General features: G+C 43.7%; 1 protein-coding gene across 1 annotated transcript; it reads left to right on the top strand.

The window, feature by feature from the left end:
- Positions 1–256: 256 nt before the first annotated feature.
- Positions 257–11848, top strand: LOC129835081 (ras-related protein Rab-1B). Its single transcript, XM_055900449.1, has 6 exons — positions 257–579; positions 1865–1937; positions 2082–2177; positions 2862–2957; positions 3761–3892; positions 7104–11848. The coding sequence occupies exons 1-6, from the start codon at positions 566–568 to the stop codon at positions 7296–7298; spliced, it is 606 nt and encodes a 201-aa protein (XP_055756424.1). The 5' UTR covers positions 257–565; the 3' UTR covers positions 7299–11848.
- Positions 11849–12262: the final 414 nt, after the last annotated feature.

Raw genomic sequence — 12262 nt, 5'->3', positions numbered from 1 at the left:
TAAAAAAGGTGTGTACTTATCTTGATGTGTGTTTTGTCCAATATTTTTATTGAATTTATTTACATTTTTTAATCCCAGCCCCCCAGCCTTTTGCCTTTTGGTAGGCAGTCATTGTAATTAATAATTTGTTCTTAACTGACTGGCCTTGTTAAATAAAGTTTAAATAAATACAAAGTCCCCCATGTCTAGGTAGACTTTGAACTACAACTCCCAGCATTCAGAGACATTCTAGATTTGTCCGTAGTGCCACGTCATTTGATGTCACTGCCGCACCTGCGCAGCCATCTTGTACTTTGAGCGAAGAGCGGACACAGAAAGAAAGAAAAAGAAGAAAATTAACCTGTCAAATCAGACGAAAATAGGAATGTCTGTAAACGTTATATACCCTCATAACGATTAGACAGCCAAGAAGGACAAGGGGAGTTAGAAAATACGGTGAAAGACATCCAAGTGCCTTGGATATTGAGACCGACAATCCATATTTGCCTTTGAAAGCGGAGTGAGAGAGAGGAGGAAGGAACAGTGAAATCGCCGATAGAAACATATCCCGAACGTCAGTCAAATCATGAATCCAGAATAGTGAGTAGACGCTACCACTCGTATATTTTACACTCCCTTTCGTTTTGTAATCTTATATGCATAGATCGAACATTTTATTGTAGTAGGGCGCGGGCAATTCCATAAATGTGAGTCTCGAGCGTTTTTTAACTAATATTCAGCCAACGTCAGCTGATCGCTTGTTCGTGCCACATTGTCAGCTAACGATAGATAGATGCATACGTTTTACATAAAAATAGCTAACTATAATGTAATTGTTGTCAGTATTGTCAACGAACATAGCTAGTTAGTCCCTCAAACATCTGTCACTTGTGTGTGGCCCTGAAATGAGCGAACACGCGCATAGAAACCCTGCTCTGTGCGGTAGCGACCGGAGAAATAGGACGTGGTGCTGAAACGTCGTACCGGCCCACTAACTTACAGTAGCAAAGCTATCTTGCTGCCTATGGAGATCTAACGTTAGCTAACAAACACCAATGCTTGCTTTGAGATCGCTTTGTCATTAACAAACACACACCCTCCGTTCTGTGATGGTGCTCTCTAACGTTAGTGTGTAACGTTAGCTAGCTAACTAACGTTATGTTAGGGCCAAAACATAAATTTACGAATAGATTGGCTATGTGCCGGGTGATAGCAATTTAGCCAGCACATGCCGTTTCCGTACATAGCAAGCGTATGGACGTCGACTCAGAAAGCATAGGTGATTTGTTGTAAAAGCCTCTTATCTTCGTGAATGTGGGAGAGATCGCCACATCACATCAAAGTCTGCGTTTGGGGAAGAGATTGCCACATACATGCAGCCTGTGTTAGTTTCCATAGCATGGAAGTTCTTTGGCAGGAAAAACATGCCACATCTCAATTTCAGTAGACACAAGAATAGCTCTGTCATTGCGCCACTTCTGTGCAGTGGAAGTGTGTCAAATGCACGTGACCTTGTTTTGCTGAGAGTTGATGTGAAAGTACTACACCATAATATTTACTTGCGCACAAACATTTCTGAGAGTTCCATATCGGTGAATGAGTTCACCGTGTACTGGCGGGGGCCCTGCTACATGTCTTATTTAGAAGTAGTTGCTTGAACACAACTTGATATTGGTCAATCGGTTGGTTGCCTCAGGAGTGTCTCTCAGGAGTGTCTTTCCCCACACTTTCTCTCTATTGGGCCTTAGCCTAGAATTCTAGGCCATCTGTCCGAAGTGGAATAAACTGACCAACATAACATCAGTAGGGCTTATGACTGGAGTTCAGTAGCAACACTGTTTAGTATGTCTAGTCTTTGGTCTAATGCTGGATGCTTTCATTTCAGTGACTACCTGTTCAAGCTCCTCCTTATTGGTGACTCCGGTGTGGGAAAGTCCTGTCTTCTGCTCCGCTTTGCTGTAAGTATAGTTACCGTATACTATGACTGTATACAGTTATTTAGTAAGTGTCATGTAGGTGCCTTGTGTCAAAATGCAGCTTCCAGAATCTGACTGTTCTCTCTCTCTCTCTTCTGCCCTCTGTAACTCCTTCCTTTTCTCCAGGATGACACCTACACAGAGAGCTACATCAGCACCATCGGCGTAGACTTCAAGATCCGCACCATCGAGCTGGACGGCAAGACCATCAAACTGCAGATTGTGAGTCTGACACAATGAACACTGCAACATGCCGCTACCCACACCCACACCACCAACTACAAATAAGAAGTGGCTGTTTTAATTAGAAAGCTTAGCCCCAGCTATTCCTGTTATGATGAACATTTGAGGATTTTGCACCGCTCACAGCTGTGTGATCTTTTTTTTTTTGCGTCGCTCGCGTGCATGTGTGATCTCTTATAGTCTAATAGGATGTAATGGGATACTGTGTTGGTAGGAGAAAAGGCTGCACCGTTACAGACGGATACATCTGGTTAAACAGGAGGAGCGGCTCCCCCCGCCAACTCCTGATGTTATAAAGGCTTGATTTGATTTGATAAACGGTTCAGTAACCTAGTTATGTTGCTTAGTTTTACGTCCTGTGTTTGCTCTGTAGTTTAACACCTCGCCCTAAGGCTAAACAACAGGCCTGGGATCCAGTTCTGTTCCCACCATGGCTCTTTAGATGCAAGGAGAGGAACTTTAGATGTTAGTGTGGTATTCTAATGTCCATAGATGCCTAACTAGTGCTATTCCAAGTGTTTTCAAGACAGGAATGGATGGAACTTGGGTGATGACAGGTGTGTGTGTTTAGTTATTTAAATTAGCCTGTTTCTTTTGTTTGCATTAAACAACGATCTCTCCCCTCCCTCTCTCTTTTGTAATTCTCCACTCCCTCTCTTCCAGTGGGACACTGCTGGTCAGGAGAGGTTCCGCACCATCACCTCCAGTTACTACAGGGGCGCCCACGGCATCATCGTGGTCTATGATGTCACAGATCAGGTGGGTTATTAGTTCAAGGGAGATCTATGCTTAGACCTAAGCTTAATACTCTATTGTTTATTTTTGAAGTCAAATATTGTACTTCCCAAGTTCTTTTGACTTTCAAAAATGTCTAATTGGCATAATAATAAAAAATCCCCATAAGAATCTTTCAGTTAAAGCTAGCATTGGATGTTTCTCAATCCACCGCATCCGTCGATGTCGCACTTCCTCATCTGCGGTGAAAGGTGACAGAGCTAGAGCGGTGTTTGTCAGACCATGAGAGATCCCGAAAATCATTCTTCTCACAAAGTCAACTATCGTCCGAACGGTTTCGCCCACAGGCCTACAAGACTCTTTTGAATGTCTCCCTGTACCAGTTGAAAAATGAATGGAAGTAATAATGGAAACTGTTTCGTGCCAAAAACAAGGGGTTAAATAAATGTTTAAATTTTTTTTTTATATAAAATGTTTCCTGATCTTTCTTATATCTCTCAGATATGAAACAGACACTTCAGAACAAAGTTCCTTTTTGGGGGGGGACTATCTGTTGTTCCATGTACTGAATCTCTTTTTCAATGCATTTGTATGGGCTAATAGCAGTAAGGCCAAATACAATTTATATATATAAAAAAAAAAGAAAGACACTTCAAGGGGTCTTACATTTCAATATCAAAATGATCATTGCTATGACCTTCTTAAAACAATTCCATATAGCTTAGTAGAACCCCTCCCTCCCCCGGCTTAGACAGGTTTCTCACATGCCTGTAGGATAGGCAGCCATGCATTTTGTGACTCATCTCATTCTGTCCTGTGTGCTGTAGGAGTCCTACAACAACGTGAAGCAGTGGCTGCAGGAGATCGACCGCTACGCCAGCGAGAACGTCAACAAGCTGTTGGTGGGGAACAAGTGTGACCTCACCACCAAGAAAGTAGTGGACTACACAACAGCCAAGGTATGGCTACAGGGGCATTTCTATGATTTGAGGACATTGGGGGCTTACCCCAAAGCCAGAGGGTTCCGGGGGCATCCCCCGGAAGAAAAATTGAATTTCAACTGCTGCATGAATGCATCCATCAGGTGCACTTTGAGAGGAACATTAAGAGATTAGATCTACTCAGAATTTTTGTAAAAAAAAAAAAAAAAAAGACATACAAATTTTAAAATAATAATGTGGGTGACCAATCCCTTTAAAATAGGGCTTGAAGAAAGTCCTGCAGGGAGGTGTGTTTCCCAAGTGGAAGAGATTTTAAAATATTCACGCTATAACAATGAATTACTCCATGTCACCTTACCTTCAACAACAACCTTAAGGTGGTTGAGGCTGACATGTTGCAAAAATGTGTCATCTTACTGTATATAGGCAAGATATTTTACATTTACGAGCTTTTGAGAGTCCTCTTGCCATATCTGCATAGGAACTTGTGCACACGACTAAAATGACAGAATAATTGAGGGAAGAGACATTTCAGTAAAGCCTATTCTCCTTTTTATGACTTACAATCAACATGTCCATGACACAACTTACCTACACGAATGGCAAAAAAATGCATAGCTTCTTGTCATATTTATTTTCGAAGGCACAAGTGAGCATAATAGATTTCAAAGAAATATTTACACCAGCAAAACTGTGAAAACTAAAAAGTATGAGGATTAACAGTACTGTTCTTGCTGATAAGCACACTAATTATCCTATAATATGATATCCCATCATAAGGAATAGATGTTCCATTTACTTACATCAGCTAATGTGAAAGAAATCAATTCAACAGAAAATCTCTTGAATATATCATGGCATAGCCTACATCTTTCCAGGGCTACACCCTACCCAAATTATTATTTATTTTATTAGAATAAAACGTATACTTCTGGGTTCACTTTCTTTCTCCACGTGCCGTCTTAAAACAAATTTCTGCCTGTCCAGTTACCAGATTGTTAGCTAATAAGGTAACATGACTGAACAAGCTTGTTTGTTACACTACAAAAGTATGTGGACACCTGTTTGTCGAACATTTCATTCCAAACTCAGAGGCTTTAATATGGATTTGGTCCCCCCCCTTTGCTGCTTTAACAGCCTCCACTCTTCTGTGAAGGCTTTCCACTAGATGTTGGAACATTGCTGTGGGGACTTGGGTGATTAGGCCTGGCTCGCAGTAGGCTTTCGAATTCATCCCAAAGGTGTTTGATGGGTTAAGGTCAGGGCTCTGTGCAGGCCAGTAAATTTATTCCACACTGATCTCGACCATGATCTCATTTCTGTATGGACCTCGCTTTCTACATGGGGGCGTTGTCCTGCTGAAACAGGAAAGGGCCTTCCCCAAACTGTTGCCACTAAGTTGGAAGCACAGAATTGTCTAGAATGCAATTGAATGGAACTAAGGGGAACTAAGGGGCCTAGCCCGAACCATGAAAAACAGCCGCAGACCATTATTCTTCCTCCACCAAACTTTACATTTGGCACTATGCATTTGGGCAGGTAGCGTTCGCCTGGCATCCACCAAACCCAGACTTGCCCGTCAGACTGCCAGATGGTGAAGTGTGATTCATTACTCCAGAGAACTGGTTTCCACTGCTCCAGAGTCCAATGGCGGCGACCTTTACACTACTCCAGCCGACGCTTGCCACTGCGCATGGTGATATTAGGCTTGTGTGGGGCTGTTCGGCCATGGAAACCCATTTCATGAAGCTCCCGACGACCGGTTCTTGTGTTAACCCTGCTTCCAGGGGCAGTTTGGAACTCGGTAGTGAGTGTTGCAACCGAGGACAAACAATTTTTACATGCTACGTTCTTCAGCACTCAGCGTTCCCGTTCTGTGAGCTTGTGTGGCTTACCACTTCGCGGCTGAGCCGTTGTTGCTCTTAGACATTTCCACTTCACAATAACAGCACTTACAGTTGACTGAGGCAGCTCTAGAAGGGCAGAAATGTGACGAACTGACTTGTTGGAAAGGTGGCATCCTATGACGGGTGCCACGTGAAAGTCACTGAGCTCTTCAGTAAGGCCATTCTACTGTCAATGTTTGTCTATGGAGATTGCATGGCTGTGTACTCTGTTTTGTACCTGTGGCTGAAGTAGCTTAATCCACTAATTTGAAGGTGTCCATATGCTGTTGTGTATATATGGTGTATCAAACAAATAGGCTTCTCGCAGTCCGCTATTTTATTATATAATGTTTTTCTCCCCAATTTCGTGATATCCAATTACGATCTTGTCTCATCGCTGAAACTCTCCAACGGGCTCGGTCGTGTCATGCGTCCTCCGAAACATGACCCACCAAACCGCGCTTCTTAACACCCGCCCGCTTAACCCAGAAGCCAGCCACACTAATGTGTCGGAGGAAACACCGTTCAACTGACAACCGAAGTCATCTTGCAGGCGCACGGCCCGCCACAAGGAATCGCTAGAGTGCGATGAGCCAAGTAAAGCCTGGCCCAACCCTCCCCTAACCCGGGTGACTCTGGGCCAATTGTGCGCCGCCCTCTGGGACTCCCAGTCAAGGCCGGTTGTGACACAGGCTGGGATCGAACCCAGGTCTGTGGTGACGCCTCAAGCAAAGAAGTCAAATTTATCATATCTTTTGAATGGTTTGGGCGCACACAGTTTTCAGTAAAGTAATAGTGAAACCATATCCCTATGGCATACTACCTAGCTTGTAAGTTATGGAAACTCATATCAGACGTACAGCCTGCAATTTTGAAATTATTCATCCATCAAAAGGTTCTGGGCACTTCACAAAACACACTACATTTCAAGCACTACACAAAATAATAATGTAGCTAATTTCGTTGTTTTGGGCAGTCTATTTCTCTAGAAAGCTATTTCCTCATCAATGTGGGAATACAAAATCGAGTTGGCTCCTGAGGTGATCAATAGCGTATAATTGGATCTTTAAATTATTTACAATTTTCTTTAATGCATTTTCAACTCAGACAAAATTACAGACCGTACTTTTCACATTGAGACACTTCACACAATACCAATATTTAAAAAGTCCTTTCAGTCCCTCCCTGCAGCGTCCTATTGCTTTATATTTAATGAACACAATACTGTTTTTTAGTATTATTATTTTCCCCATGGTCAATACTACAACAGCTGGGTATTACCTTGTATGTATTTATATCTATGTTTAACCCCTATCTATTCTGTCCCTGTCTGCCGCCTGCAGGAGTTTGCCGACTCCCTGGCCATCCCGTTCCTGGAGACCAGTGCCAAGAACGCCACCAACGTGGAGCAGGCCTTCATGACCATGGCCGCTGAGATTAAGAAGAGGATGGGACCCGGGGCCACGGCCGGTGGGGACAAGCCCAACCTGAAGATAGACAGCACCCCGGTCAGGCAGTCTGGCGGGGGATGCTGTTAAACCGGGCCCTGTTCTGGATGCTCACCTCCTCCTCCCGTCCCTCTCTGCCCGGGGCTTCACCTCCTCCACCTCTCCCTCCTCCACTTTTCAGCCCTCAGCCTCCCTCCCATCTCCATCTCCCTTTCTCTTACCCTACAGTGAACCAATGGGAACAGGGTTAAGCGAGGGATGGGTGGTCAGGGAGAGGTTGAGAGAAAGGGGTGGAGTTGAAGGGCTAGAACTGGGGGTTGACTTGAAGACTATCTCCTCTAAAAAAGTGTATGGGGAATAATAGTTAGGTAGGGGTGAGGGGGGGTTTGAGGACCTTTTTTTTCTTTTTCATTTTTGCTGAGCGATGAGGCAGGAAGGTAAACAGATATGAGAAAAGATTGGTATTGATTTAGAGGGGAACTGGGTGATAGAAGATTAGGTTTTAGATTCTGGCGAGCGCTTATCTCTCTCTCTCCCTCACACACACACACACACACACATTGAAAGTGGGTCGGAGTGATTCTGCCATTCGAGATAGTCACAGGTATGGGTCTCTCTTTCCTTCAGGCTATGTCGTTTATTGCAACCCAGTGAAAGTCATATAGCAAAATTAAGTTTAGTGTGCTACAATAGTCATCTGTCTATTGGGCCTATTTTATATGTTGGGGTGCCTTCTAGTCATGTTAGTCTGTCTACAGCATAGATTGAGTCACGTGCACCGCCTGGTCCACGTTTTATGGCTCAAATGCAAAAGTAACACTCATGTATTCATGACTATCCGTCCGTTAAACAAACTGAATTGGCATTGGAGCAGAAAGCAGACAGTTGTGCCACTACCAGCGTACTAACATTCTAGTGAGGCGGTGGTGAGTCATCGAGGTTATTAATTGATGGGGATGCCCATTTGTTGTGCTTTCCCTCAACCACCTCCAATCGCTCGCTTTTTCTGCCTCTCATCAACAGACGGGGGACAGAGGAGAGACTCATACACTGCAGTCTGTGTGAAGAAGGTATTCTGGGGGGTGGTGGGACTTCTCGTAGACTGCGCGCTTTAGGTTGATTCGACACTCCATGCAGAACATGAGAGCTTTTGGTCAAACTTGGAATCACTCCAATCCCTCTCCCTCCATCCTTCTACATGCAGAATGGAGGATGTAGTGAGAGAAAAGGAGAGAGCAAGACATTTCTTTTTGGTTCTGTAATATATGGTGTTAGCCCACATCACTTCTCCTGTTAGGATTTCACATATTAAAGAACAAGAATTAAATAAAAAAAAACACATAAATGTGAGATACGCTTAGGTCATGTTTGTATGTCTTTAAGTTGTCATGACACTATAGCATAAATCTGCCCTGAATGCTGATTTGCTGACAGCTGTGGAATATCAGACCGTCTGCCATGGGTATGACAAAACATTTCTTTTTACTGCTCTAATTATGTTTGTATCCAGTTTTATAATAGCAATGAGGCACCTTTGGGGTTTGTGACATGGCAATATACCATGGCTAAGGGCTGTGTCCAGGCACTCCGCGTTGCATCTTGCATAAGAACAGCCCTCGCCGTGGTATATTGGCCATATACCACAACCCCTCGGGCCTTATTGCTTAAATGTACCCAAGGTGGTTCTTCAACATACACACAGTACACACACACAGATAAATGGGCATGACATACTGTAGTACTAAGTTAGGGGCGGGCGTAGATAGGGGCTTGGGCAATGCAACTGATATTCAACAACGAATTAATAGGACATTGCTCTGACACCATATTGGCAATATCCTACATTCTGTGTTCATCTTAATAGATTATTATTCATATTGTTTCATAGGTATTATTACAATGATTTTATTTGATAATGTTATTTTTTTGTAGAATTATTATTTTCTAATCAAATTGCTTGAAATGCTGTCAAACTTACATTATTGGGTGGGTGGGTGGGTTGGGATGTTGTTTTTTGATTGTTGCTACGTTTGACCGGGTCGGGGGAGTTTGTCTATGAAAGCTACTGTTCCCTCCTGTGCCTTACTGGTCTCTTAAAGATACTGACCGCATGCGTAACTTATGTAGCATGTCACACCACAGGTTCTTTATGCCTTGGCCATGACCGACCTCTCAGACCGTGTTTCCATTCCCCCCCCTTTGTCGTCACGTGTCCAACAATGCATTTCCTTCATGGTTGTCACGGTTTCATGTCAGTTAGTGTGGTTGCTAAGAAGCGTAGCCAGTGCGTCACGGTTTAAATGGCCCAAGATGACCTAATTATGTTCAAGCGGAGTCCCTACTCGGACCGAAGTCTCCATACTGTACTATGACCACATGTCAACTCATTACCTCAGAAGCTCTCTTTAGATCAGTGCGTGTTCTTCAATGTTCATCATTTGTCAACTGCTGGTTCCTGTAGCCTCTATATAGCCTAAGACATGAAGTGTTCGGCAAGTCAGAATGTGTTAATGGTTCCGGCTGTCCTGATTTGTCAGCGGCATTCCTATGGAACTATGGAGCCTCGCAGGGATGTGGAGAGAACCCTTTAACCTCTGACCTTAACCAACACTGGTGGTTTTTAATTGAATGCGCTGCAATACAGTGAACAAGGCCTCTAAGCTTTTCTGTTCTAGACAACAAAGACTATTGGCTTTCGTTGATTATTACAACTTCAGATGTCAACCCTTTTTTCCCCCCAAGACCGTTTTACGACTGTAGAAGTAGGCACGGTTTCAATCGGACTTTGGGAAGATCTGTTCTCTGGCTTTGGTAGGAAATTAGGGTGACATGCTGAGAACCAGGACTAGACCTAAAGACGTGACGGCACTATAGTGGGCCTGTATGTGTGTGGTATTGATACGCAGAAAGTGATATTCCTTTTATCTTTATGGTTTTCCCTTGTCTTGGTCTTGACAGTCTGAAATCATCAAGTAGTGTGTGTGTAACAGTTCTAATCTTGTACCTGTATAGCTATGTAAAGTGCAGACAGGGAGGTTCTTACTTTTACGACAACTATATAAGCAATTTATGGTCATGCTATTTGGTCATTAAGCCTGGTTCAGTTTGGCTTCATTGGGTTTGATCATGTTACGTCATCATGGTCATGTTACGCTCATAGAGCATGGTCACGGTCCTAGGTTCTGGTTCATTGGGTTGAAGTGTTCTACTGTGCTTGAGGGGTTAAGAGGGACTGACTGGTCTTGCCATGCAGACCGGGTATGAACTCCCATCAACCTCCTTGTAAAAGCCAGTCCATTTATTCAACCTCAACCAATCCAACAATGTTCTTTGTGACCGGTTCCAACTACTTATCATTGATAACGGAATCTCGCTTGGACTTTGGGAGCATTCCTGGTGTTCCCGCGTTGGTCTTCGAGAGAGACTTGCAATTCCTCAGCACTTAAGGTGGCACGGCCTTGTCCTCCGGGCTCAGAGCTCCAGGTAGTGAGGTATGCTATGCATTCCCCATGCAATTGCAAAGTGCAATTTCAGCCTCTACAAACTGTGATGTCCAATTAATACCGATGAGTTAGTGAGCTCTTGCTGTCCGCAGCATATGGCTACCAACCAGCCTATGGCATTCATGTCTAGAAGAGTGATAGTAGGGCAGAATGCAGTATCTCATTAAGTGTGAACAGCAGGTTTAGAGAAGGTGTGACTCTCTTTTTTATATGTAGGGTAGTAGATACTGTAGCCATCTTAGCACTTGTATTTTTAGTGGAGCCCTTACAGATAGGGTGGGAAAACTAGGCTATACCCTGTGACACAATGCAAGACTCAACCGAACTGGATTGTGCTGGCTCGTTTTATGCTTAGGCAGTTTGGTGTGATGAATTTGAGAATCTGGTAGTATTCAGCTGACTGTCACTGGTAGGAAGGGAGGGAACAGTAGTATGGAGGGGGGGGGGGGGGGGGGTGGAGACGGAGTTGGGGTTTGTGTGTGTAACATTCCTGCTCTCTGAACACTGGCTTTTCCCTCGAATCTTACATGAGCCCTTCTGCGAATGAAACGATTGTTTGAAACTCCACAAACAGACACGCGCACACTTGGTCACACGGACATGCTAAAATGGCCGTAAAATGGACATTTCACGCCATTAACAGCGTGAGTCTCCTTTTTGATTTGTTCTGAATGTGCTTTTTCCTTCCAAGACGTCTTCATATTCCACTGCTTTTAATATATGAATTGAAAATATACTGTGGTAATATTGTGTCCGTCGAAGGATAAGAGGGAGGGGTTTAGGAAATGTGGGTGGTACAACACATGGGGTGTGGAGTTAGGGGCGGGCTCTGGTTGGGAGCTTGCTCATGAATGTGATTATGACGGAACTAGAATCTTGCTAGAATCCCTAGAATGTTTTTTCCCCCATGTCATTTTCACACTACTTTGTTGCTCTTCCATGGCTTAATAAAGGAGCACGTGCTGTTCTTTAATACCGAGCATCATGCAGGTCCTCTCCTGGTCGTCGGTACTTTTTTCTTTTCTGTTTTTCGCTTGTCCACTTTGGTGCTCTGTCTCACTGCTGATTTTCATCATGTTTTTTTTTCTGTACATATTATAAATACATATATAATAAATAAAAAAAGATCAATGTCAACATGGATGAACTGTCCCTTTATTTTACCCCATGTACTGTGTATTATCAGTGCGCCGGCGTTGTTAGGTGTGTGAATGTGTGCGTGTTTATACGTACAAGTCCATGTCAGCTAGTGCGTCTCCTCTGCATGTGGTCGCTCAGTACCCTGAACACATCCAGTATCTGCCTCGTAGCCTGCCTGTCATCTCTACTTTGTCCTTGACTTGTATCATCCACACACACACACAAATAAATAAAATAAACAGTCAGACTGAAGAAGACCCAGGCAGCTTCTCATCTAAAGGTGTACTCTACTCTGACACCGCATGAGTATGAAGGAATGCGTTCAATATGGAGATGTTTCAAATGGAATAATTCACATATTGCTGGGGAGGAGTGTTTTGTGCTGTGGGCAGGGAAATGCTGGCTCTTTTT

Source organism: Salvelinus fontinalis, chromosome 36 (genome assembly GCF_029448725.1).
Source record: "Salvelinus fontinalis isolate EN_2023a chromosome 36, ASM2944872v1, whole genome shotgun sequence".
Taxonomy (NCBI): Eukaryota; Metazoa; Chordata; class Actinopteri; order Salmoniformes; family Salmonidae; genus Salvelinus; species Salvelinus fontinalis.
Note: the sequence above shows the minus strand (reverse complement) of the source record. Positions and strands in the feature narration are given on the sequence as shown.

What these genes read in the sequence shown, in the direction of transcription:
- LOC129835081 (XM_055900449.1), top strand. An exon ending in AGACCATCAAACTGCAGATT is followed by an intron (nt 2,178 to 2,861) that starts GTGAGTCTGACA and finishes CCTCTCTTCCAG; the next exon opens with TGGGACACTGCTGGTCAGGA. An exon ending in TGGACTACACAACAGCCAAG is followed by an intron (nt 3,893 to 7,103) that starts GTATGGCTACAG and finishes TGCCGCCTGCAG; the next exon opens with GAGTTTGCCGACTCCCTGGC.